Genomic DNA, 26,864 nt, shown 5'->3' with positions numbered 1-26,864 from the left:
GCATCCTCACTATAGAACACGGCAGGCACTGGTCCTTGCCTGGCCCCGCCCAGGATCCAGCATCACCCATTTTGCCCCCCAGGGCCAGCCTGAACACCATCACCCCGTGAGGCAGCAGACATCGCTGCTTACCTTCTACAGAGACGCACCTGCAATGCACCAATGTCTCGTGAGGAGCCTGAGCCTCATTCCAAAGAAGCACAGGCAGAACGCGCCCGCGACAGCCTCCGCGAGACGCTGCTGCATAATCAGCACAGAAAGAGAAAAAAAATGCCAGAAATAGCAGCTTTATAAGCCCTCCCGACGACTCTTGGTCCTCGATTGGCTGGAGGCCCGGCACCCCCGCCCCCCATCCCGTTCCGTTCCTTCAAGGTGAAACAGGAAAACCTGTTATTTAACCTCTTTGATCCAGACCCATCTTCTACCCCAATTTGGGCCCACACGTTTGGAGCACCGTACCAGGTCTTGGGGAGCAGACGAGGAGGTTAGCCCCCATACCCGGTGCAGCTCTGCATCACCCCGGTGTCAGAGGCACGCTGCCTGGGAGAAGCCGCTGCACCCACCGGAAGGCCCTGCAGAAGGCGAATTGTCAGCACCTGTCAAGGTGTAAAACCTGCACGCCTTTCATTCAGCAATTAGACTCATGCCGAGGAAACCCCTGCACCCTGCACACGGGCACGCCAGAGGACTCTGCTTATTACCCAGACCTGAGGCAGGATGAGATCTGAAGTCAGACTGACTGAATACACTGACACATCCATTTTTATAGACCAGAGTGGATGGGGCTTGTCTTCAGGGACAATTTGGAACTGGTTAGGAAGGAAAGTCAAGGCCATGGTTCTGTTTTTATAAAAATATGAACTCTGTGTGTGTATGAGGGGAGGGGGTGCTCTCAAGGATGCACACACGTGTTCGCTTTTTTGTCATGTGCACATGCGTGTGTGTGTGTGTGTGTGTGTGTGTGCACCCATGAATTGGGGTGGAGGCACATGTACTTGGATTTACACTGTTAAGGGCACCAGGCTGTTAGCCAAAGTCGGTCACCCAATGAGCAGGAGGAGGGGACTCAGCCACTTCTGTCTTTTTCTTTTGTAGGAGCAAATGTTGCATCTATAACTTAAAATACCAACATGGAAGCCTTCCTCTGTTAACCATCCTTGCTGAGGTTAGGCCAAGAGGCCAATGTCACCCTTTACCAGGCAATGAAGCTTGGATCTGTGTAGGCCCCAGGACCTATGGATTTCCTAGTAATCTCAACAGCCTACATGGCTAAATTAGAGCTCCGCGAAGGAGGGAACTGTGGTGAGGAGTGGAGATGGGCAGCTCTAGCTTCTATGTCTGCCCCTTTCCCCCTCTGTTCCCTCCTCCTGCAATGCTCTTCCCCAGCCCGTCCCACCTTTCCAAAGCTGCCAAGAGCTTCCTCTCTCCGGCACGGGGCCATCTTCCACGCGGCAAGCTTCTTAACTTATGCCAGGCATGTTCCTGCATTTACTGTGTGACTTCCTCCGAGAGACCCCCGATCGCTGAGATGCTTGGGCCTATCTGTCTTAGCTATCTCGAGGTCCAGCTCCTACACAAGGCCTGATACGTGGTAGGCACTCAAAATGGGGAAGCCACACAACCATAGATGCAGACAGACCCGAGGAGCACACAAGCACACACACGCACGCATGCACACTCAGAGGGAGCACAGTGGGCGAACGCAGGTGCTCCTTGACTTACAGAATCACATCTTAGTAAGTCCACAGCAAGCTGAAAATAACGAAACCCTGCTCGAGACGCCGCGGCTTATCCCAGCCCACCTCAAACAGGTGCGGGACACTAACAGATGCCACAGCTGAGTGGCTTCGGTGACTGACTGATGCATCACTGTGTCATCAGGACTGCCCCAGCCTCCTGGTGCACACGGCCCTGACACTTTCTTGCTTGGCTTTGGTTTGGTTTTGATATTAGTTTGTTTTGAGACAGGATCTCACTCTGTAGCCCAGGCTGGCCTCAAACCCACAATTCTGTATTCACTTCTCAAATATATATATATATATGTGTGTGTGTGTGTGTGTGTGTGTGTATGTATGTATATATGTATATATATGTGTGTGTATATATATATGAAATCTTAGGTTTAACTCTTCTAAGTCAGGGACAATCTGGTTAGAGAAAGTGGATGCATTTGAAGAAACTGAACTAGGTTGACCTATGGCAAGTCCCAGAAGTTTCTATACGCTTCTTCCAATCCTGAAGCTCATTCCTGCCAATCCAGGTGCAGGGAAAAGCATCGCTCTGCAGGGCGGAAGCCAGGGTGGCGTCTCTGGGCTGAGTTCTACCACCTAGGAAAGACCCAGAGTGTGGTGCCACACAGGAATAAAGTGACGGTGAGCTTCTCAGTCATGATTTACACACTTTGAGCGTGCCAGCAACAGGGCTGGGCAGGGCTGGGGTGGGTAACCCCCTGTCGAAACGGGCTGGACGCTGAGGCTTGCTTGACAAGGTGAACCTCAGAACAGGGGTCAACTCCATCCCAGGACCGTGCTCCTTTCATAGCATGGAGCAACTCAGGACCAGGGCCCCAGGGCAGGCTGGCGGAGTTACAGCTGGCATGGAACTCGGGAGGTGCCCTGCACCCGAGGTCCCCAGAATTTTTGTTTTAGATTACTAGTTTTTGTTTGAGATACTCAGTTTACAGATTACTCTGTTGGATGGTAATGGTTCAAAACAGAGAGGCGAAGAGATGAGTCAGCTTCCTGTGGAGGGGCTGTGGCCTGCTGGGAAGACATTTCCATTTCTGCCTTCCTCTCTAGAGCCCTAGAGACAGCGCATGCGATGTGTTTCTCTGTGTGTGTGTGGTGGGGAGGGGGGTCGTCAGCGGTTCATTTCCAGAGTGAGGGGACTGTGTTGACCTGGGTTGGAATTCTGGCCTTTTGTCTCCCTGTTCAGATAATGCCCCCATCCTTCACTCTCTAATGTGAAGCCAGGAATAATAACTTTCCCCTGAGTTCAGCAGGCCAAGCAGGTGTTAACTTGCTTGGAAGAGTCTGGTCTGGTGCCTGGCACGACATAGGTAGTTCCTAAATATCACCATTGAGAATGACAGTCCCCATAGGAGGCTCTCCCTGACACTTGCACAGCATGAGCCTGTCACACAGGTAAGAAAGCTGAGGCTCAAAGCAGGCTTGAACCCTGGCTTCCCTCTCACAAGGATGTAGCGTGCAGCCAGGCCAACCCACAGTGATTTCCCACAACCTGCTAGAAACCATTCAGAAGCACCCATGGGCCCTGAGCTGTCTTCACCTACTAAATGGGGACTAAATGGGGACACAGTGAGCGACAGTCCACAGAAACTTAAGGAAAGGCACTGGGGAGATGGCTCAGTCAGTGAAGTGTTTGCTTTTCAAACATGAGGACCTGAGTCAGACCAGATTCCCCAGAACGCATAGAGATAGGCAGACTGACTGACTGATGACAGACGACAGACACAGAGAGAGAGAGAAGGAGAGGGAAAGGAAGAGGGAGCAGGTGCTTCAGGAAAACAATCCCATAAAGGGCTAAGGAGCCTTCAGACTTGTCACAGGGCTCTTTTCTCTGAGTAGGAATCCAGAGTGGAGCCCTCCCTGGATCGCGGCCCACTGAGAGGCTCAGGAAAGCCCCTTGCAGGTCTAAAGGAAACACCAAGGCTGAAGGAGCAGAGGCAGGGGAGGGGGCAGGACAACAGCAGCCTGTGAGCATCCACACTGGAACTAATTGGAAAAGCAAACACCAGAGCCGGTGTGCCCAAGGTACCTCAGGCTGCCCAAACCGGCCCCGTCCCGTCCCCTGACTCACGAAGCCTCTGCGGATGGCACAGCCTTAATAGTAACGGCCTAATTTTAAACCCCATGATTATCAGGGTTGATTTCCATGGAACCTTCGTTTCACAGCCCCTGAGAACCTCTCAGGAGCGGTAATTGCCAAGTTCAGTTTTAGCTCCGTCACACCCAACTGTCGGTGCTAAGGCGGGTTGCTGCTACGATGCCAGGTAAGCTGGTAATGAAGTCAGCTTCGGGCGTCTAATTTCACAATATTGTGATGTCTCTGTCGGCACCTGTAAGAGCCGAGAAGCTGTGAGCCTCCATTGAACGGATTGCATGTGGGGAAGTGACTGAAGCCGCTTTGTGCTTCTGGGGCTCTATGCTCAGCCTGGGCCCAGCGGGTCTGGATAAGTCCCGGATGCCTCTTCCCACAAAGCCTGTGCCGCAGGTACACCACACCCTGCAGGCACACCGATTGTGCAGGCGCGCACCCTCAAAAGATCCTCTCCGTTTGCCGTGCCAGACAGAGGACATATCAAAAAGTGGATTCAGCACTCATGGTTCCCACTTAAAAGCATCCACAAGTCCCACTGCCCTCAAGGACAGAGCGGGACATGTCTCCAGATGGAGCCCTAACCACACTCAGTCCCGCTGCCTTGCGACTCTGCAACCCTGGCTTGTATTGCGTTTCTCCAGCTTCATTTCCCATTAGTCCCCCTCGTCCTTTGAACGGATGAAAAGTTCTGAACACCCAAGCAAAACCTGTTAGTAGGGGGTCTTGGGAATAAGAGGTTACACATGCTCAAGCATGAACACCTGACTTCAACCTAAGCTCGGCACGTGGCAGTGCACGCCTGTAATGTCACCCCTACAGGTGTAGGTACTGGCAGATCTCTGGAGGATGTGAGGATCGAGCCAAACTATGGCTCAAACTGAGGCCACAGCCCTTCTACTGAGAGTTCTCCCCATCCATGCCTTTTCCCAGAATCCTCTGGTTGGGCTCAGATTCCAGGCTTTTCAACACTGAGACACGTGTTCCGGTCGGCCCTCCAGCAACGCCTAGGTCAGCGGTTCTCCACCTATAGGCTGCAATCCTTTAGGGTCAAATACAGATATCTACGATTCCTAACAATGCCAAGATTACAGTTATGAAGTTGCAACAAAATAATTTTATGGGGGGGAGGGTCTCCACAACATGAGGAACCGTATTAAAGGATTGCAGTGTTAGGAAGGTTGAGAACCACGGGTCCAGACCTCCGCAATGCAGAATCTTTAGGGACCCATTGTGGGGAACTGTGAACTGTCATGAATATTAGCCAACCCTACTATGGCTCCTTTTACCTTGTGTGGGTGTAAATCCCAATGCTACACCTTCCTCACTCCCCAGAATTCTGCTGCTTTTCCACATAGAGGAACTAGCTCAGCTTGCCCTGGTGTCTGCTAAACTGCAGTGCATGGTCCGCCCCTCCCCTTGAGGCACAGTCCGACCTTCTGTAAGGCCCACCAAAGCCCCAGTTAGAGACACTGAGTATCCTGGTTCTCAGGACCCCCTATGGTGCTGCATTACCCATGAGCCTTTGCTTCCTTCCTGCCGAGACCAAGCCCACTAGAGTCTCTGCTCCAGAAGAAGAGGTAGGTCCTCAGCTGGACCAGAGATGGAAGGGGGGAGGGGAACCTCTCTTTGGAGACCCCGCTCCAACCCACCGGGGGTTGATCCCTCTCGGAGGGGTACCCGTGACCTTTGCAGAACTAAATGCAATAGTAGAATCCTATATGCAGAGCAGACCCCAGGGCCAGCCCGGAGGTTGTTGTAATCCAGCTGCGTGTTTGGACAGGAGCCACCCTGCAAAGCTCCGTCAACTCTGCCTGTCGCCTGAGGAGGGAAGCACTCACCTTTGCTAATCACCCTAATTCATTTTTTATTACCACTTTTCCCTTCTTCTATTTGCCCTCTGATTGAGGATATTACCCCAGGCATTTAAAAAACAACAGATCAGACCACAATGGCAAACATAGCTCTTCTGCTGAAATCTGCATTGATGGGCAGATAATTCCACATCGCAAAGACCTCGGGGTCTGCATGTTAGGCAGACGGGGCAGGAGGGATCTGCGCAGTTGAAGGTTCGACAAAAGATAATGAGCTGTGTGGGCATCTCCTGCTGCTGCTGGCAACGCTATCAACCCTTTTGGAAACAGCATGCCAGAGGCTGGGAACATGGCCAGACGGTATAAATGCATGCCGAGCAAGCCAGAAGACCTGAGTTTGAATCCTCAGAACCCATGTAAAGCTGGGCACGGGAGTGTGTCAGCACTCCGCCCCCGCCCCCATCCCCGTCCCCGCCCCCAACCGGTGTTCCTAAGGTGTGCAATGGGAGACAGGAGAATCCTGGGAGGCTTATATGTCCTCTGCAAGAGAACTGGCTGGCATGACAAACAACAAAGAGACTCTGAGTCACACAGCATGGAAGGTGGGACAGGCAATCTGCATACTCACATATATGCACATACATCATCATACAAAAATAACCAACAAAATCAGGAGCCCTAAGTATGCCATGGGCTCTTCTTTTATTATTTATTTATCATTGATTGATTGATTGATTGATTGATAAGACACAGGCTCGTGTAGCTCACTCTGGCAACAACTCGCTGTTGAGCTGAGGATGATCATGGACTTCTGGTCCCCCAAGTGCTGAGACTACAAGTATACACCGCCCTCCGTGGAATGGACGGTTCTAGGGACAGAGCCGAAGGCTTTGTGCATGCCAGGCACTTTACCAACTGACACAGCTCCCCCACAGTCCTCCGTGAAGCTGTTATTCTAGGGGTGTGGGAAGGCATGCGAGGGAAGGGCAGGATCCTGTCATATGACAAGGTAAATGACATGTTGCTCCCAGGAAAAAGAAGGAGTGAGGTATCTCTGATAGACCAGGAGGAGGTAGCCTCATTGACAGCATTGAATACTAAACAGAAAGGGCCAACATGAGCAGGGTTCTGGAATCTTAAGTGGGCTAGGGATGGGTGACCCCCGTCCCCCATGATTTTGGGTAGAAAATACTATGTTCATGGTATTTACATACAGTTTAATAAAGAGTGGGGGGGGGACCTCCTTTTCGGGACAGAACAGAAATGTTCCCACGCCAGACACAAATTCCCTTATCTCTGAAGGCCAGGCTGACTGTGCCCCAGATCCTTCAGTCCAAGCAACAGGGACTGACACATCCCTTCAGGCAAAGCCAAGGTCACCTTGGCTGGGAGATGGGGCTGGGGCTGCTGGCCCTTGCCTTGGAGGTCAAGCTGAATTCAAAGCAGAGGCTGGGAATTTCCACCTTCAGCCCACCTGACTGGCTTTCCAGTCCCAGGCACAACTTCTCCTCCTGGCAGGGAAGTAAGAAAGGCCCAGAGAGGGAGAATAAGATTATTCTTGGAAACAATCTAGATACATTATGGGGGCATTTCTGGAAAACAACTGGCTCTTTCTCTCCTTCCTTTCTTCCTTCCTTTTCTCCCTCCTCCCTCCCTCCCTCCTTCCTTCCATAGCAAACACCATGGCAGGTGCTAGGTGTTGCTCTGTACATGGCCCAAATAAACCGGATCTCGCTGGTTTTCATAGTTTAAGCTCCAGAGTTAAAATGATCAAATAATTCCACAGATACATTATGCCCCCAAAGGAATATACTAGGATAGGGAAGAGGGTGGCCATGTCAGGAACTACAGCATGACAAGAGGCTAGAGCTAGGCTAAAGGGAGTGGACATCACCAGTCTCCATGTAGAGATGCAGGTTGGAACATTCCAGGCAAGGTCAGCAGGCCCAGTGCTGTGAGAACAGCCAGAACAGAAATAATAGCAAGGCCGACTGTTCACCACGTCCCCAGAACGGAGCCTGGAGCCTGGAGCCTGGGGCTTAACGCAAAGTGGTTCAGAGTGAGGTCTGAAAAGCAGTCAGTGCCTAGACCCCATGGGGACTGACCAAAGGTGAGCTGCACAGAGAGGTTTTAAACAGAGATCTGAGGAGACTAGAACTCATTTCTCCACACAGAAGAGACAGATCTGATTCTGCAGTGGAAAGATTCTTCACAAAGATTCCATCGCCCTCCCAGAATGCAGCATTCAGTCACTGGACAGAAAATGACTCTAAACTGCGTTGAGAGCTGAAGCTCCCTGTCTGGAATGCATGAGGCAGCCCGCCTTCCAGAAAGACAAGAGAGAGAACACCAGGCAGGGCAGACCTGTCACCACAGAGAAAACTGCCCTGGGGACACCAGGACCCGCAAGGTGATGGCTTATAGCTAACAACAAGGCAGGCAGGGAGATCTCTGTGAGTTTGACGTCAGCCTGGTCTACACAGTGAGTTTCAGGACAGCCAGGACTTCATAGAGAAACTCTGTTGCAAAACACAACACAACAAACAAACAAAAATAAAACGACAAAAACCAAACATCCAGGCATTAAGAAAGCACAGCTCTGTGTTTCCTGGATCCTGAAAGAAACAACCCAGGACCCTCTGACACTGTTAGGACTTTATCTGCGAGGCAGAAAGGGACTCTATGTAACAATGCTGAGGCCCTTTCTATTATCTGGTTTTTAATCTTGTTTAAAATCAAAGTCTGGCATGTGGGCACCTGCAGCTAGATTTGAAAAGGGAATTTGAGTCAACTCTGCCAGGCGCTTAACCGTGAGTTCTTATCTTAGCTCCATAAACTGGCAGACACTGCTAGCTCCATTTTGGAGATAGGAAAACTGAGGCCTGGAAATAATGAATAGTTTTACCGGCTCTAGTCTCGCCCCCTGACGTCAGTTTTGTGCCTTTACAACTGCTTGTCCTTGTACTTGGAATGACAACCCAGTCTCTGATCACTATCCAGAGCGGCAGGCATACCCTGGTCTGAGGAACCCTCACCTCAGTCTCCAGCCTGGCCTGGTGGTCCCATGGTATCCTGACCTGATGTTTACCATGCACATGCCACATCAATCTTGTCACGTATCTGATAAGACAGAAGACCCCTACTACAGGATAGGTGCCACACATGACTGTACCTGCCCCTGACAAAGCTGGACTGGATATGGCTTTTGGATATTGGAATGAATGAAGAGCATAGGTGAACTGACTCTTACAAACTGCTGTATCCAGGAGTGACTCCAGGGGAGTACAATAAAGTATATGTCTTGGGTGATGTATGTGCAGCACATGTGTGTGTGATGCATTCATGTATGTTTGTTCATGTATGTGTATGTATGTTGTATTCATGTATGTTATGTTTTCATGTATGTGAAATATTTGTACATGTGTTCATGTGTATATGTTATTCATGTGTCTGTGGTATATCCATGTATACATGTTTATGTACATGTATGTATGTCTTATAGAGCCCAACCAGAAAATATGTAGTGTACAGTGCAGTATTAGCATCCTGAGGACTTCCATTTAACCCTCAAATGAGACTGAGGCGGCTCTGCAGTTAAAGCAGTTGCCATGCATGTGTAAGGACCTGAGTTCGATCCCTCGCACCATGCAAAGAGCCAGGTAAACCTGCAATCCCAATACAGAGGAGGGGGAACAAGAGGGATCCCCCAGACTCTCTGGCCAGCTAGTCTAAACCCAGATTCAGTGAGAGACCATGACTCAGAAGGTAAGGTGGAGGGCAACTGAGGAAGCCACCCAATGTCGTTCTGTCTTCCACACAGACACACAGCCCTGTAACTCTGCACATATATGCAGGCTGTGTATATGCACGCACCCATGCACACACATGCACACAAACACCACATATACATGCACACATATGTACACACATATTACACACACACTACACACTGCACACAGGCCACACACATGTACACACACACACATACCACATGAACACAACACCTACATGCACATACACATATGCACATGCACACACATATGCATATGCACACACACTACACACACCACACACACATGCACACACAAACACACACCACACACACATATGCACACACATGCACACACACTACACAAACACTACACACTACACACAGACCACACATACACACACATACGCATACAGGTACCACACATACATACCACATGCACATACCACATACATGCACATACACACATGCACACACACATACAGACACCACACACACACATACCACATGCACATACCACATACATGCACATACACACACATACACACACTACACCCACCACACACACTACACACTCACACACATGCATGCACACACATGCACACACATGCACACACAAACACACACCACACACACACACACACACACACACACACACACACACACACACACACCACTACTCTTGGGTGAATGAGACAGCAAATACAGTTCAAGCATCACTGCCCACCTCCTGCTGCAAGAGATACCTGTCCTGTGAACTGGCTGCAAACCCACCTGAGGTAAGAGGCTCCTGGCATATTCTCAGCCCGTGTGCTCTATGGTAAAATATTACTCTGGCTAAGGACTTTCACCTAGAGAGGGAGAAACTATGTACAGATGACTAATAGCCACTAAAGTAGCCATACTTTGGGATTTCCTGAGCACAGTGACAATTATACTGCAATGTCCCCTGTGGAGACCCTGGCAGCTGAGGGACATGTGGCCGCTGTACAGAAGCAGCTTTGAGGACAAGGCAGCTCTCAAACCCCCTGCCGTGATGCATTTGTTCCTGGACTAAAACGCGGGGGGGGGGGGTGGCACAGAGGAGAAGATTCTGGTCCTGCTATCTCTGGGACCGGCAGGGACAGAGAGCTGCAAGAGCGCCTCCTGTGGAGGGGCACAGGCTGCGCAGTTCCCATTCCAAAGGCTTCCAGGACACCAGCGTCAGGTGTCTCACCTGGGTTAGTCTCCTGAGTTAAATCTGAACAAGTGACTGACTCCAAGAGGCTTCCTGGAGGACCTACTGTGAAACGCAGGCTTCCTGTTCTCTCTCCTGAAGATGCAAACTCCTTGTTGGAGGTGATACTCGCTGCTCTCCTAAGGTCCACATGACCTGAGCAGCCCCAAGTAGCAGCAGCTTTTCTCTGTGGGAAACCAGCTAGATCTGACCTCCCAGAGAGCTTAACACCAACATGAGGTGAGAGTGTGGTATTAGGAAAATAAGGTTCAGAGAGGCTAGGAGACAGGTTCAAGGACACTCAGCATCTAAGCACCAAGATGTGGACCCAGGCACCTAATTAGATGCACAGTCATGTGACCTACCTACCACCTGGCTCCCCATTAAACGTTAATTCACCTCTCAGGTGGGTGGAGAGAACAGAGGAAGCATGGGGGCTCCTGAAATCACCCACAGAGCCATCGGCAAATGTTTTCAGAATAAAAAAAGCGACCCCGGAAGCCCAGGGTCTACCTTCCTCTCCAGAAAGTCCAGGTCCAGCCCTAACACAGCCCATTGCAGTAGTAAGATTTATGCATGAGATTGACCCGGGGTTAATTATGAAATCAGAATCATTTCCAACAAGTTTTTGAGTCATTCTGAAAATGAGACCCAACTTCGAGACGAACACGCTCTAATTAGCTGTAATATGCAGCCGACCTACCAGAAAGTGAGCCCTGAAGTTGAGACCTAAGGCAGGAGGCCCGGCTGGAGATGCCAGACCCCTACAAGAGAAAGCTCTCCAGTAGGAAAAACAAGAGGCATACAGCACTCAGGCCCCTTGCACACTACGCACACATGTGAACAGCCATGCACACACCTCTCAGGAGGCGGCTTCATGTGGAGCCCACCCACAGAGAAAAGGACAGACCCTACTCTAGCCATTTGGGCGAGTCCCCACCTACAAATGGCAAAGGGTCATCCACAAAAATTCAAACAAAACTCACTAAGCAGGAACTAGTGAACTTACTTCACCTCCCCTTGCTTCTAAACCCCAAAAGGATGACAAAAAAGAAAAAAAAAAACCCTACCTACCTACCTATACACACACACACACACACACACACACACACGCACGCAAGCACGCACGCACGCACGCACACACACACACACACATTCATAATGCACACCTATTCACAATTCACATACAGACCCATGTATGGGAAAATACAATCAGTCAAAGACGCCAAAGGGCTGACAACACAGCCCGGGAGCCCTCAGGATCATGGAACCCACAGCTCCTGGAAAACTCTGTAAGGTCCCAAGAGAGACAGTGAATGGAGGCTGAGAACAGGAGTTGATGCCAAATGGAGTGATACACGCATGCGTCAACCCAAAGCCTTTGATCAGCGGCTTGGCCCAGCCAACAGCTCAAGACAGCAATGCCGTATGTCTGTGCCGTGAAGCTCGGGTGGAAAGAACACACGCGGTAGAAGTGACCACAGATGCAAATAAGGGTCCAGAACACCCGTTCCCTAACCCAGCAGAGCAGGCGCGCTGGACCCGATCATACGCTGTGACGGAGGTTTCCCTGTGCGTTAAAAATCTCGAAGTAGCATCCCCGGCCCCCACCTGCTGGATGCCATAAGCACCGCCTCCCAAAAGCTGTGACAACCAGGAATATTCTAGAACTGTGCCCTGGTGGAGAAAGACAGGCCTGGGAACTCACAGACACCGGGAGGGGCTAGCAGGATCGCAGGGCTGTTTTCGGTTCAGTATTTCAGTCCTGCGTGTTCCTGTCTGTAAATCCCCATCTCTGCACTGCTGGCAGTCGTCGTATTTACACAGACCCAAACCCACAGGGTGATTTATCACCTTGGCTTGGGAGAAGCAATAAAAACATATGGTCAGTAATTATTAACTTAATGAGTCATGGTAAATGGTAATTTTATATCTCAGTGAGAAGACGCTGTGTAGCACTGGGTGATAAATTTTGATCAAATTACCTTGATGCTTAAAACTTGCTACGGTGTGGCTGGGGTTTCTGGTGCCTTCTAGAGTGAGCAGAAGGATTGAGGTCGTACGGTGCCTAATTGCTGGGTTCCTTGGGTGTACAGTGGGTTTTTATAGAGCGCCTACTGTGCGCCTGGTGCTGGGAATTCAGCCCAAACCTGAATGCTCAGTCACTCAATGAGAAAGTTGAATTTACCATATGAAAGACTGTGGATCTGCTATCCATTGACTCAGAGTGCGCAGAATTGTCAGGGGCATCGATAGATAGTGCGTGGCCTTTTGTAAAATGCCACATAGGTGAGTCTTAAACAGAAGGGGAGCTAAGTGGGGGTAAGGAGCATATACAGGTAGGGGAGGGTGTGCTAGTAGGCAGAGGGATAAACACCTCAGGGCAACCCCCCCCCGTGGTGAGGTCTGCCTGCAGGGGAGCAAGGACACCCACAAATTATATGTCAGCGTACTTGGTTCTGAGTGGGAGTGGGTGTAGAGGGACAGAGGTGTCAACTGTCTCAAATTTTGACCAGTCTCTATGATGATGTCTTGGTCCTCTGATGACAGGAAAGCTCAGTGGTTTGTGTTTGACCTTCCCCCATGTGCCTCTCTTAAACACTGGCCCAGTGATTAGAAGACAAGGCTGTCTAGACCACTGGGTTCCATCTCGAGTTTCTGAGGTAATAAACCTGGAAAGCAACTGGAAGCTTCTGCTGCTAACAAGAGGGTGCTGCCAATCCTGCTGGTCAGGGAGCTGCCAATGAGGGGACCACTCAATTCTAGCTTAGAGGCTGGGGAGAAAATCATCTGTCTGCTCTGGACACGGGGCTATCTATAGGCCTGGGGTACACAGCCCCAGCCTGGACAGTCAGGCGGCCTCCTGAAACTCACTGATGGCTTCTGAGGAGTTTCCTTCACTGTGTGTTTACCTGGTTCTTGTAAAAACATAATCTGAATTGAAGAGTCACCCATGGAAGACTTAGGTTAAGGGAAGATTGGGGCATAGGGTACACCCATAAGGAGAGGGACACGTGATTGGTTGGGCAGAGGAAGAGGTTAGTCATAGATGTGACTGACAGAAGCCATCCAGCTCTGAAGTTGAAGCCGTCCCAGGTAGGGAGGGGTTTGTCTGGAACCCTGCATGCTCTCCGCTGTAGGCAGTAGGCTGGGTGAGAATACTCCTACCAGAGAGTAATCCTGGGGGGCGGGCAGAGTGTGAACCCAGACCTGACTTTGCAGCTCAGGGTGGGTCGGACAATTACAGCAGTTTCGTCTTGGAGTTGAATACCTCATACCAAAGTTTGTGTGCATCCAAGAAAACAGGCCTTGGGATAGCTAAACTATGTGCCCGAGGTCACCAGGCCAAGCCGATGACAGTTCCAAGCAACCCCCTTGTTTTCTCTACCACCTAAAGGAGGGAAAGGATGTTGGTTGGAAAGCCACGCTCTACCCTTCCGAGGGCTCGAGAGCTGATTTCTAGCTCTAGAGCACTATCCTCAGCAAGTGGAAATGAAAGCAGGTCTTGCTGTCCTGAGCACTGTGACCACCATCCTTCCTCCACGGGGGAGAAGTTGATTTGCCATCTGACAGAGGAAGAGGCTGGACCACTGAATAACCCCCCCATGCTACCGCTGATGGGAGCAGCAGGCCATAATCCTGGGTCCATTGCACTCCACAGTTGACCTACACTAAACGTTAATCCTGGGACTGTAAGAAACCAAGGAAGTGAAAGAGAGGGCCCACAGGAATGACAGGCAGCCACAGGGCAGAGCATCTGTGGGAACCTGTGCAGTGTGCACAGATTCAGGTGCTCCAGGGCTGCTGGCTGCCCTACCTACCAGGCCCAGGCTGGTTCATGGGACAGCACTGGTCCCCCATGACTCAAAGACTCTCGGTCCTAGCCCTGATCCCGTCCTAGACTCCAAGTGTTCTCCAGCCTTCAGATTTTGATGCTGACTTCCTCTAGCACAGGGGACAAATGGGCAGCCCCCTCCCCCTCCCATTCCCCCATTCATTCATTCACTCATCTCAGGATCAGATGTCTGCCAGGCCCACTCTGGAACACAAGAGTCCTCTCTTACCCCAGGGACAACATTCCAAGACCCCCCTCAAAAGGCCCAGTGGGAGCTCCCTTCACTGCAGCTGGGATCTTGGTCTCTAGGATCTTCAGAGATTCTCAGGAGAGAGATGCTTTAATAGTAACAAGTCCTACCTCTCCCTGCCCTGTGGCTCTGGTTTGAAATGGAGTCAATCATTTGTTCCCACACCTGCTCTGGCCACCAGTGTCCTTGCCGTGACGTGAGGCGACATTCAGAAGGCCCATGCTGTGTTCTGTGGACTTTGCCCTCCCCATCCCCCAAGATGGTAGGTTAAATCTACCCCTCTATTTTGTTTAAATCTTTTTTTTTCTTTTTTTTCAGAGCTGGGGAGTGAACCCAGGGTCTTGCGCTTGCTAAGCAAGCGCTCTACCGCTGAGCTAAATCCCCAACCCCTGTTTAAATCTTTTAGCTTCCAATTTTTATTTATTTATTTTTATGATTGAGACAGAGTTTCTCTTGTGGTAAATCTCCAACCCCATTAAGCCTGTGCAAGGAAGAAGAGGTGGAAGGAAGATGGCGCGGAACCACGTGGCCTGGAGGCCAAGCTGCATGTTTCGAGGGACATCATAGCTGGGGATAGAGTGGTGCAGTGGTGAATCTGCCCAATCTAGGCATGCGGCTATAAACATTATAACTGAGTTGTATGTTTTTGCACGGTCTTTATTGGGTTGGAGAGTTACTACAACAAGTTTCTTTATGTAGCAAAGGCTGGCTTGAAACCCATGATAACCCATCATAAAGCTAGTCTGCCTCGGGTACTTCATTATAAGAATGAAAAGCATACTAGTACAGTCTTCAAAAAGCATCCTCACCATTCCCCTGGTGGAGGATTTCCCTCATGTCCCACAATCATACAAGACACCCCAGCCTTTGACTTCATTATATCTCACACCACACTGTCTTGATGGGGTGATGGTCGCTGACTTGATTCTCCTTTGTAGGCAGGGGAGCAAAAACCTAGGGAAAGCTAATGACATGTTCAAAGTCACTCAGGAGGCTGAAGTGAGCAGTGGTGGGCCTGGACTGCTGCTCCCGACATACACAAGCTTGATCCTGGGAGGAGCCTCTGACAGGCGGGATGCAGAACTAGATGGGCAGTGTGGCGGTTTGTCCCCCAAAGACACATGTGCTTGGATGCTTGGCTTACAGAGAGTGGCACTTTTAGGAGGTGTGGCCTTGTTGGAATAGGTGTAGCCTTGCTGTAGGAAGTATGTCACTGTGGGAGTGGGCTTTGAGGTCTCCTATGCTCAACCTATGTGTGGTTCACAGTCTCCTTCTGAGGCCTGCTGATCAATATGTACAACCCTTGGCTTCTCCAACACCATATTTGGACCTCTGAACTGTAAGCCAGCCCCAATTAAATGGTTCCCTTTTTAAGAATTGCTGTGGCCATGGTGTCTCTTCACAGCAAAAGAAACTCTAAGACGGGACAGAGAATCTGACCTCCTGACAGAGAACCTTAATTCCAGCCAGCCCAGGGCTCCTCCCATAGGACCCGTAACTGTCCCTTGTCCCCTGCAGAAGAAAGCCATGCAAATCTCACCCCCCCCCACAGATGCTGTACCTCAAGTCTAGGATAGGAAGTAACATCCACTTCATGGTTTTTGCCAAAGGGAGCCTCCAGTCATTTAGTAAGCACGCTTCTTCATTCCCATCCTTACCAGATGCTATACCCAGAGCTACGTGGGTGGTGAGCAAAATAATTCACCCACTACCACTTACTTACTGAGCCATTATGAGAAGGCGCCGTGCCAAGTGCGGGCATGGTTCCTGCCTGCCAGGAGCCCACACAAAACTGTACACAAACAAGCAAGCTGCCACTACACACACTGTGGTCTCTAACTCGTGACCAGCTGTAGCATCCCATGGGGGCCCACTAGACTGACAAATCCTCGGCATCCCCCTACCGGGACCAAATGAATCGAAAATCTCTAGGAGTGTGGCCCCGGAAGCCGCTTTTTAAAAACTTACCAGATCAGACGGTTGAGATCTGTCTCTGTGGCTAAGTTCTCTCGGTTCTTGCAGGGAGCCAGAGTTCACTTCCCAACACCCACAGGCCCACAACTGCCTGCAACTCTAGCTCCAGAAGACCCAACACCCTTTTCTGGCCTCCACAGACATCTGTATACATGTGTGCACACCTGCATGCAGGCATCCGGGTATACACATGGATAAAATAACAATGCTTTGAAAAAACGTATAAAGCGACGCTTGCTATGTATATAAATTTTCAAAATTTCAGAGGTCTGCTATCAACCTCCCACTTTAAAACTGCAAAACAGTCTGGGGAGGGCTTGCAGCATAAGCAGGGGCACCCAAGTTTGGATACCCATAACCCGGTAAAAGCCAGGCATGGAGGCATACGTCTATAATCCAGTACTGGTGGGCTGTAACCAGGTGGTGGAGCCTAGAAGATTGTTGGCCAGCCAGTCTAGCTAAAATGTTCCAGGAGGGGGATGAGAAACTGGTCTTACTATACATAAAGGAAGACAGCTGCTCAATTGTGCTCTCTGTTGCTATGGTAAACACCGTGATCAAAAGCAGCTTGAGGAGGGAAGCGTTTAGTTAGCTCACAGGTTACAGCCCACCATTGAGGGAAGCCAGGGCAGGAACCTGGGGCGGGGAATTGAGGCAGAAACCATGGAAGAACGCCCCTTACAGGATCTTTTCTGGTTGGTTTGCTCATGCAGCTTCTTATACAGCTGTCCTAGTCCCACCTGCCTAGAGATGGCGCTGCCCACAGTGGGCTGGACCCTACCGTGTCAGTCAGCACTCAAGAAAATACCCATCAGACAAGCCCACGGGCCAATCTCATAGAATCAGTTTCTCAACTGAGAGCACTTCTGAGGTCTAAGTGTATACAATGCTGACAAAAACTAACCCTAACTATGACGGCATCTGGTGTCAACTTCTGACCTCCATAGGTGCATGCACTAGGGCGAAAAACACACATACACATATGTGCATATGCCTGTGCACACCCACACACACATGCACACACACATGCCCTCACATATGCACACACTTGCAAAGCAGTCCCAGAGCTTGCCTCATCTTAACCCTCTTCCCTACTTCATATCTATAGAATATCTAGAGGTCTATTAATCACAATACTGTATTTCACCCATAGACAGACAGACAGATAGGCTTTGAGAGCAACAATTTGTTCATTGCCATAGCATTGGTTACCTAAATATTCACTGATTAACAGATGATAGGGCATGCCACACCCCATCCAGTACTAGTTATTGAGAGATCCTGGGGGAAAGAGAAATGTTGCTGGCCACAGAGTGCTCCACAGGGGCTGGCACCCAGATCGGCCTTTAGTATGTATCAAACAGGGATAAAAGGATGCTAGGTTAAGCCTCTTGCTGGGGAGTAGGTGGCAGGTGGTTAATATCATCACCAACTAACCAATAGCTTGTTTGTGCCAAGAACTACCCTAGCCTGCATCCCTCACGCCTGTGTCCCGAATCTCAGAGGTAAGCAATTGTCCTCCAAAGGGTACATGGTGGGAGTGACCGTGGGCCTGAAGCACTGACTGCTCTTCTAAAGAACCTGGGTTTCACTTCCATCAGCCACATTGGAGCTCACCACCATCTGTAACTCCAGTTCCAGGGGGATCTGGTGCCCTCTTCTGGGCTTCATAGGCACTGCATGCTCATCCTGCACATATATACAGGCAGGCAAAATGTCTGTACTCATGAAACAAAAGTAATTAAATCCTAAAGAAAAAACTTTAAAGGGGGTACCAAAGCTCAGTGATAATAGACAATTTGTTCTCCCTGAAAAAAAGACCTGTAGAAGAGCATCCACAGTAGCTTTACTTACAATTTCCCCAGACGAGAAACAAACCTGAACGCCCATCAGCAGGTAAAGTAACCAACTGTATTGTATTTACACAGTGCAATATCGCTCAGTGACAAAGTGGAACAAACCACACACACACACACACACACACACACACACACACACACACACACACTCAGCGGATGAATGCAAAAAGCAGACTGAGCTAGAAAAGAAGCTGTACTGAAAATGTCCATGTTGCCTATGACAGACATGCTGGGGCTCAAATAGAGCTCACAGTCCTAAAATGAACAGGAAAAAAAAACCTGTGGGGATTAGATATCAGGTAAGAAGTTACTGCTGGGGCAAAGATGGGGTGTTCACTAGGAAGGGAACCAAGGGCTTTCTGGGAGTAATGGAAATATTCTCTCCCTAGACTGAATTAGCGGGTCCATGGGTGTTTATGTCTGACAGAGCTCATTTACATTTTATTCTGTTAGGTCATACTCTGTATCAAGAGAGAACTAGAAGCCTAGAGGCCACTTTGCAGGTAAAGGGACCTGTTGCCAAACCTAACAGCCTTGGACAGCCAGGACACACACAGTGGAAAGAAGAGCCTCAGGTTGATCTCTGACTTTAACGCCTGCACATACTAGCATTTTAATTTTTTTTTCTTTTTTTCGGAGCTGAAGACTGAACCCAGGGCCTTGCGCTTCCTAGGCAAGCGCTCTGCCACTGAGCTAAATCCCCAACCCCATTTTAATTTTTTTAAAGGAACTAGAGATGACCTTCTTTAGTTCACAAAGCCACATATGGAGCTATTAGCCAGGTTCGCCCTGCCCCAGTGACCTCTTGATACCAGTCTGTCTTAGCAGAGTCGCCATCCAAAATCTGAATGGAAGGAACTCAATCCTCTGTGGATGGAATATAGGTTTCCCAGCCCCAAAACCGTGACAGAGAGAGACTCACAAGGAGGCCAGATTACTGTCCTGCTGTGAATCGAGAAACTTAGGTACAACCTCATCTCTGCCTTTCACCTGCTCCATAACCCATGGGGATGCTGCCCCATAACTGAGTATTGCTTTCTGTGAAGCAAAAAGATCTTTAGTTCCCTTCACTGGATCCCAGATCCACCATGCCAGAAGCCAGGAGCTTCTGTGCTTACCAAACACTGTTAGTACATTTAAAAAAAAATAACATGCTTGCTTTATACCTAGTAAACAATGTTTCTAATGCATGCTAATGTTACTGTAATTAATAAATTACACCAATATTTTGAAGCTAAAATGAAGTCACAGCAGCTTTTTATCATTGTGTGTTTTCTCGAACAAAACCCAGCAGAACAGCCAGCGCTCACTACTTTGATTTAAAGAGGCTGGGAATCTCTATGTAGAGGATTGCTAAGGGACAGTCACCAAGGGGATGGTCGCCAAGGGGACCGTCGCCAAGGGCCCTTCCAGGTCAACTGCCCCACGGTTGTCTGACATCGTTTGGGTAAATGCTTGAGAGACAAGCCTCTTGTCCTGGCTCCAGGAACAGAGTCCCCAGTGTGTGGGCTGTGTTCTGGCTCTATAACCTATTTTACACCACCTCCCAACACAGGTGCACGCACACACACTGCCCTGGAGTGGCCATTACACCTTAGGTCTCCAACTCTGATAGCGAGCTCTAAGAGACCTTGAAGCCTGGACGTTTTCTTTTCCACAATCATCAGTTTCTGGTGTCGGGGGAAAAAAATGGAGTTCCTGGTCACAGTGAACCTCATGAACCACCACGGAAGGCCACAGCACACTGGGGAATCTGCCAACAGGATTCTGGATTCAGGCTGAGCCAGGTGCCCCATTACCCCAGCCTGAAGGTCTGAACCGTAGGTCTCACATCTCAGCCCATACTCAGCACCTTCCTTTCCAGCATTCTGGTAGCATTTCCTACCTTACTATGCTCAAAACTTCCTCAGCCACCGACCAGGGTCCTAGAACACAGATAGAAAACAAAATCTCCACCCTCCACTTCTGCGCCCTTCCCAGCAGGTTGCAACCTCGGAGGTTCTGGTGCTGAGTCAGAGGTTTCTAGAGCTTCCGAATAAAGCGGCGGCGGGAAGAGGGGGTTGGGAAGGGGGGGGGGGGGCTCGGCAGAGTCCCGCTTCCCAAAGGCGGCAGCGGGAGACAGTCTGGTCCCACTCTGGTGGGGTTTGCAAATACATCACTTCCAAAAGACCTCTTCGAGCTATCCTACCCCGCCCCCAGCCCTGGTACCCAGTCTTTAAGGCATAAATCCCCAATTTCCACCGCGGCCTCCAAACCAGAGGGTGAACCCTGTTTTGCCTATTCCATATTTTAAACAAAGCCAAGGGCAGAAGATATGCTTCCCCATCCTTCAGTTTCTTCTAAAACTCCACTTGCTGTTTTTAATCCATTTTCCCACCATCAACACTGGAAGCGGCTCGGGAACCCGCCTTCTCTCTAAGGCACCATCCCCCCTCTCAGGCTTCCAACTTTGCGGATCAGCGCACAAAAGATAATCTGCTCTCCCCTACGAGAGATGCGCGCCGCCCACCTCAGCCCCGGGACGCCCCCGCCTGCGTGGCCCGCGCCGCCCGGACCAGGGCGAACTGCAGAGGACTCCCGGCGGCAGCCACTCCTTTAGGGCCTGAGGATGCACTTGCAGAGGCCCAGCCCCGGAGGCCCAGCGATCGGCCGGACGCTCGGCTCCCGCAGTATCCCGGCAACATCCCCGCAGCCAGGAGCTGGGCGGATAGCTTGTAGGGAAGGGGCCAGACCCCCAGTGGGTCATGGATCCGGCCACCCGACGCGCACTCACCACGCAGCGCCGCGGAGCCCGCGCGTCTACGTCCCGACCGCCCGGAGACCCACGCGCGCTGTTCAATCCGGGCTCCGAGTGACGAAAAGCCGCGCTCGGCTCCAGCCTGACCCCGATCGACGCACAGACTCGAGGACGCAGCGACCGACCGTCTGGCGTCCGAACTAAGTTTCAAAGTTCCCTTCCCTCCGAGGGAAGGGGACTCAGACCGCGCCGCTGCCCCTGACCGTGCCCGCTGGGCTCGAAGAGGAGCTGGGCTCCGACGCCTCGGGTCCCGGGATCTAGGCACAGCCTCCCGTAGGCGCCGCGCTGTGGGGCCCTGGCTGGGATTGAGGACAGAGTGCCTAGTAAAATGGTGGGGAGAGGGGAGCCAGAGTGTACCTCCTCTCTGCAGCCCCAGCCTGGAGAGACGCTAGCTCCCAATCCAGGGAAGGGACAGGCCTTGATTGGACGACACCTGCATAGAATCCCAGGCGCCATGGGATAGTGACGGCCAATTAGTAAACGGCCCAATTAATGCTCAGCACCGAAAAGTTAAAACCCCGACGCGCGAGTATGGATGACCGAGGGGTGGGGGCGAGCAGTGGAGGGTGGTAGAGCCTGTGACTGTCCCTGGGTGTGTCCGGGTGTGACTGGGTGGTGGCCAGGGCGATTCGTAGCTGAGTCTTCTCGTCCAGGGGATGGATCTGTGTGACCGACCCTGTGCACTTGTGGGTCATTTTGAGTGTGAGCTGTGACTGTCGGAGCTACTTCTTTGTGTGACTGTCCCCCGTTGTCGCTGGGATGTGACAGCAGATAGGAACATGTGTAGCAGCGCTGTGTATGAGTGTGGATAGATGAGGTGACTTGTATGTTAGCATAGCCCTCCCTGTATGTGGGCGAGAGGCTGCGTGTGGTTGAGGATAAATGACTGGCACCGTGACTTATGTGGGACGGTGAAGGCTGTGTGTGGTGCTGCCTGGCTGGGTGACAGAGAGTCGCTGCGCGTCGGCTTGTGAATGAATGCGAAGCGTGGGTGAGTGTGTCACTGTGTCGTCTTACGGGAAGCTGTCGAGCTGACTTCTGCCCGTGATCTACAACTCCGGGTGTGTGTGTGACCGCGAGGGTAGCGGTGTGAGTGGCACGTGCCCGTCGTCCGGTCTGTTGTGTGTGTGTCCCCGTGTGCGCCCCCAAGAGTGCCTACGTCCGCAGCCACGAGATGACTTCTGCCCCCACGCTCTAGCCCGGGACACTCGGGCCCCCCAGCCTACTTTGTCGCCTACCTTGCCGCAGTGGTAGTAGTCCAGGTGCGCCAGGCCGGCCGGCTCGGCCCCGGGCCGCGCACCTACCGCGGGCGCCGAGGGATACAGGCGGACGTCCATGGCGGGCGCGGCGGCGGCGGCGGCGGCAGCGGCTCCCGCGGGCAGTGCCTGGGCGGGCAGCCGTGGGAGCCCTATGCGAGCCCGTGTGCGAGCGCGGGGGGCGGGCCGGGGGCGGCGCCCAGAGGGGAGATACGCCCTCCCGTCACGCCCTCCCCGCCCCGCCCGCAAGCGCTATTGTTCCGGCCTCCGGAGCCGCCGAGGGCAAGGGGGCCCCCGGTCGCCCTGGTCTCCGCCCAGCCCTCCGCCCCTAGAGTTAGTTGCCAGTCCAAGTGGACCTATCCTGTCCCGCCTTTTGTCACCAAGAGCGAGACGAAAGAGAGAAATCTCTAGGCCACCCCTGTCCAGAAATGGGACATTCTCAGCCCCAAATATTGGGGACAGTGTCAGTCCCAACCCGGCTTGCAGGGCAAGTAGGAAGTGGTTGAAGGAGTGCCCATCGGGAAATGGGTATTATCTTACCTGTCTGACTGGGCCCCTCGCCTTATATGGGTCTTAGAATAGTCCCCTCCCCACCCCCAACACACACACACACACACACACACACACACACACACACACACACACACACACACGCACACACCTCAAGCAGATCTGAGTTATTCAGAGAGGGACTGGGGGTGTGTGGACCAAAGTACATAAAGGTTAATTTTATATATGGGGAAGTCGAGGCATCAGAAAGAGAGAGCACTTGGATGGGGACTGTGGATAGTCCCTGCCCCCTTTAGTGGTCAGAACAGGAAGGCTCAGAAGCCCAGTACACTTAGCCAACATCCAAAGCTTTTTGGACTCCAGAGAAGCTTTGTGAATCCGCCCCATGCAGTCCGTCTGGGACAGCACCTTTATTCTGCAAACACTTGCTAGCTGGAAGAAATGCCAGGGTCTGCCTTCTGCTTCTTTACTTCCTTCCACTCACCCCTCCCCCCATCCAGCTCCTGGTTTCAGTGTTCTGGAATACTTCCGAGGCCTGTTTGGGAAGGACAGCTGGAGAAAAGTGCTTGAGCCTCTGGCCCACTTAGGAGACAGCTTGAGACTAACTCAGGCTCCTTACTGCTTCTTGGACTTGGCTGGTCCTGGCCAAGAGCAAGGACCTCAGGCAGCAACCGTGAAATCCAGGTACCTCAAGATCAGTGTGGGAACTGGTATTCCAGAGAAGGTTAGAGAACAACAGAGGGAAATTACAACCCAGAAAGGAAAGAGCTTCTAAATAAACTTCAGTCATTGTTTCTAGAAACACCAGGCTCAGCCTTATCAAAAAGGAATTTCCCACAAGTCTCTCTCCTCCCCCTCTCTTCTCCTCTCCTCTCCTCTTCTCTCTCTCTCTCTCTCTCTCTCTCTCTCTCTCTCTCTCTCTCTCTCTGTCTCTCTCTCTCTGTCTCTCTCTGTCTCTCTGTCTCTGTCTCTCTGTCTCTCTGTCTCTCTCTGTCTCTGTCTCTCTCTCTCTGTCTCTCTCTCTCTCCTCTCTCTCTCCTCTCTCTCTCCTCTCTCTCTCATCTCTCTCCCTCCATCTCTCCCAGATCTGGATATCCAACTAACCTGACAATAGGACAGTAGTCATTGAAACAACACATACACACACATACACACACACACACACACACACACACACACACACACACACACACACACCACTGCATCACAAATCAAGTATTTCGTATGCACATGAACGACTTCTGTGCTCTCCTGTTTACTTTTCTCTCGCGCTATTAGCCAGCCAGATTACTTCAGCTTTTTACTAAATGTCAATGGCCCACGGAGTAAGTCCACACACTTCATTCGTTAAGACTGCCTTGGCTATTGGCCTTTGTATCTTAATAAAAATCAGCTGAGATTTTCATTATTCTCATGTCGAATTTTCATGCCAATTTGGATGAACTGGGTATTTTCTATGTGAATTAATTCTATCCATGAACATGGTACACCCACTCATTTAAGTTTTCCTTACCTGTTCTCTCAGCAGTGGTCTGTATGCAAAAACCTGGAACATCTTTTATTAGATTTTCAACTGGGGTTCTTGTCATTTTTATGCTATTATCAATAATTTACTTTGTTAATATGATGGTCAAGGCTTTCTAACACCTCCACAAATCTTTGGACACTTCTCCCAAGGAGTAGTGTCTAATAACCTCCCTCTTGAAAAAGGCTGATTTTGGCGAGTAGTTCTTAGTAAATACTGCTATTTCTGAGGCTAATTCATAAAACTAACACAGCCTCAGCTGCTTGGATTCTCTGAAGGCTTCTGTTTGGAGCTCTAAGCTACCATGTAAGAGGTCTGGAATTATCAGAGAAGCCCTGAAAAGAATCACAGTCTTCCTTGAATCCAAAATGTTTAGCACTTGGAACGAGACACAGGCAGGATCTCTGTGAGTTCAAGTCCAGCCTGATCTACATAGAGAGTTCCAAGACCACCAGGGCTACATACGGAGACCCTGTCTTGATAAATAGATGATAGATAGATAGATAGATAGATAGATAGATAGACAGACAGATAGGACATTTAGTTGCCGCGACAGATAATAAATGCATATTATTTTAAGCTACAAAAATTTGAGATTCTTTTTCAACCATATAGAACTAGAATATACTAGAAATAAAGTTTTACACAGTGTTCTAAAACCCAGAAACATTGCCAAACTCACTAACTCTAATCATCCGTACATGAATTCTCTGGCTTGTAAAAAACCATAGAGCTACGCTCTGTCCCATCTGTAAACAAAAGGAAAGTTTGCTCTTAAGTTTCAATCCTTGTATGACATGTTGCTTTTTCTTGTCTCACTGGCCAGTATCAGTAATATAAAATTTGAGAGAAACCATCAGCACCCAACTTAGTCTCCCTTCTGAGCACAGGAGAATCAATACTCACCATGAACTCTGTGTGTGTGTGTGTGTGTGTGTGTGTGTGTGTGAGAGAGAGAGAGAGAGAGAGAGAGAGAGAGAGAGAGAGAGAGAGAGAGAGCGCCTTGACAAATCTTGCCCTTTGAGTTCAGGAGATAAAAGTGCTCCATGAGCTCAGTGAGGAATGCTTAACATCCAAGAGCTGATGGCAGACCCAAAACTATACCTAGACCCCAGTCTCTCCTCTAGCATTTCCCACTCACAGCCCACACTCCGGCACTCACGGTCTCACCAGCTCTAGCAAAAATTGTCAACAGAGTCTGCCACGGTTTGAAGGTTCCTAGGGACAAAAGTACCCTGACTTCTCTGGAATCTGCCAGCTGCAGCCACCGTTGTCAGCCCTCCCCAGAGAAGAAGGAAGACATCAAGAGGACGTGTAGAAGTCTGGTGGGAAGCTTACCAGGGAAGACAGACAGCTCCTGGAGCCTGGCTTTATCCTATTGGCCTTATCTTATTCCGTCACCTCGTAAGATAGGGAGCCCCCCACCCCCTCCAAGGGACACCACAGTCATGTTTGTTAGCTTCAGGATAAGATTGGACCTTGAAACCTCCTCTCTTCCTGTTAACCTCAGTAGGAAGCTGAGAGAGAACAGGCTGACTCAGGCCGGCTCTGCTTTTCCTCTCCTGCAGTAGCTCAGAACTGGGGGAGTCTGCATATGAATCCTCAGGCTTCCAGCTTCTTTTGCTGACAGTCAACATGCAGGTGTACTTGAGCATGTTTTATTATAATTTAGATATGATCAGGACAACAGGAGATAGTTATTATTAAATTGACGGTAGCCTCTTATGGTTCATGGGAGGAGGAGGAACACTGTGTTAGAGATACATGGGGGCCTCCAGGGAAGCCCAGTATCCGTTGGTAGAAGAGAGTAGAGGACTTTTATCAAAGATTCTACAGGTTTAGGGTTGGCCAGCTTGAATACTGTCAGTGGATCTGGGGTTAGGGTCCATTCCTAGTTGGCCAGTACCTGGTCTCTGGGTAATTTGAGCAGCTGAGTCGTGACTCTGAGTGAGTACAGGTAGCCAAGAAAAAGGAAGGCTGGAAGCACAGACACTGGGTTGTCAACTTGCTTTCGAAAAGTACGCCCATAGGCAAATCATGTTCTATTAGGGATAGGGATTGGCTAATCTTAGACAGGACTGTCCCTGCAGGGTTTGCAAGACCCCAGGGGACAAAGCATCAGATTGCAGAAAAATAAAGGACATGGCTAACACACATGGGATCTCAAAGGGCAATGAATATTTCTCCACCCATGGCCACTTCACCCAGTGAAGGTTATGACT

General features: G+C 50.5%; 1 protein-coding gene across 7 annotated transcripts in view; it reads right to left on the bottom strand.

The window, feature by feature from the left end:
- Positions 1 to 22,788, bottom strand: part of Tox2 (TOX high mobility group box family member 2) — a 127,518-nt gene extending 104,730 nt beyond the window's left edge. The window contains exon 1 of one of the 7 annotated variants that reach the window (XM_006235578.5): positions 22,590 to 22,788. In XM_006235578.5, coding sequence (XP_006235640.1) covers positions 22,590 to 22,688 — 99 coding nt within the window. In that variant the 5' untranslated portion in view covers positions 22,689 to 22,788. The other 6 variants (NM_199392.2, XM_039105121.2, XM_063283868.1 and 3 more) reach the window with 6 other exon arrangements.
- Positions 22,789 to 26,864: the final 4,076 nt, after the last annotated feature.

This window comes from Rattus norvegicus, chromosome 3 (assembly GCF_036323735.1).
Source record: "Rattus norvegicus strain BN/NHsdMcwi chromosome 3, GRCr8, whole genome shotgun sequence".
Lineage (NCBI taxonomy): Eukaryota > Metazoa > Chordata > Mammalia > Rodentia > Muridae > Rattus > Rattus norvegicus.
Note: the sequence above shows the minus strand (reverse complement) of the source record. Positions and strands in the feature narration are given on the sequence as shown.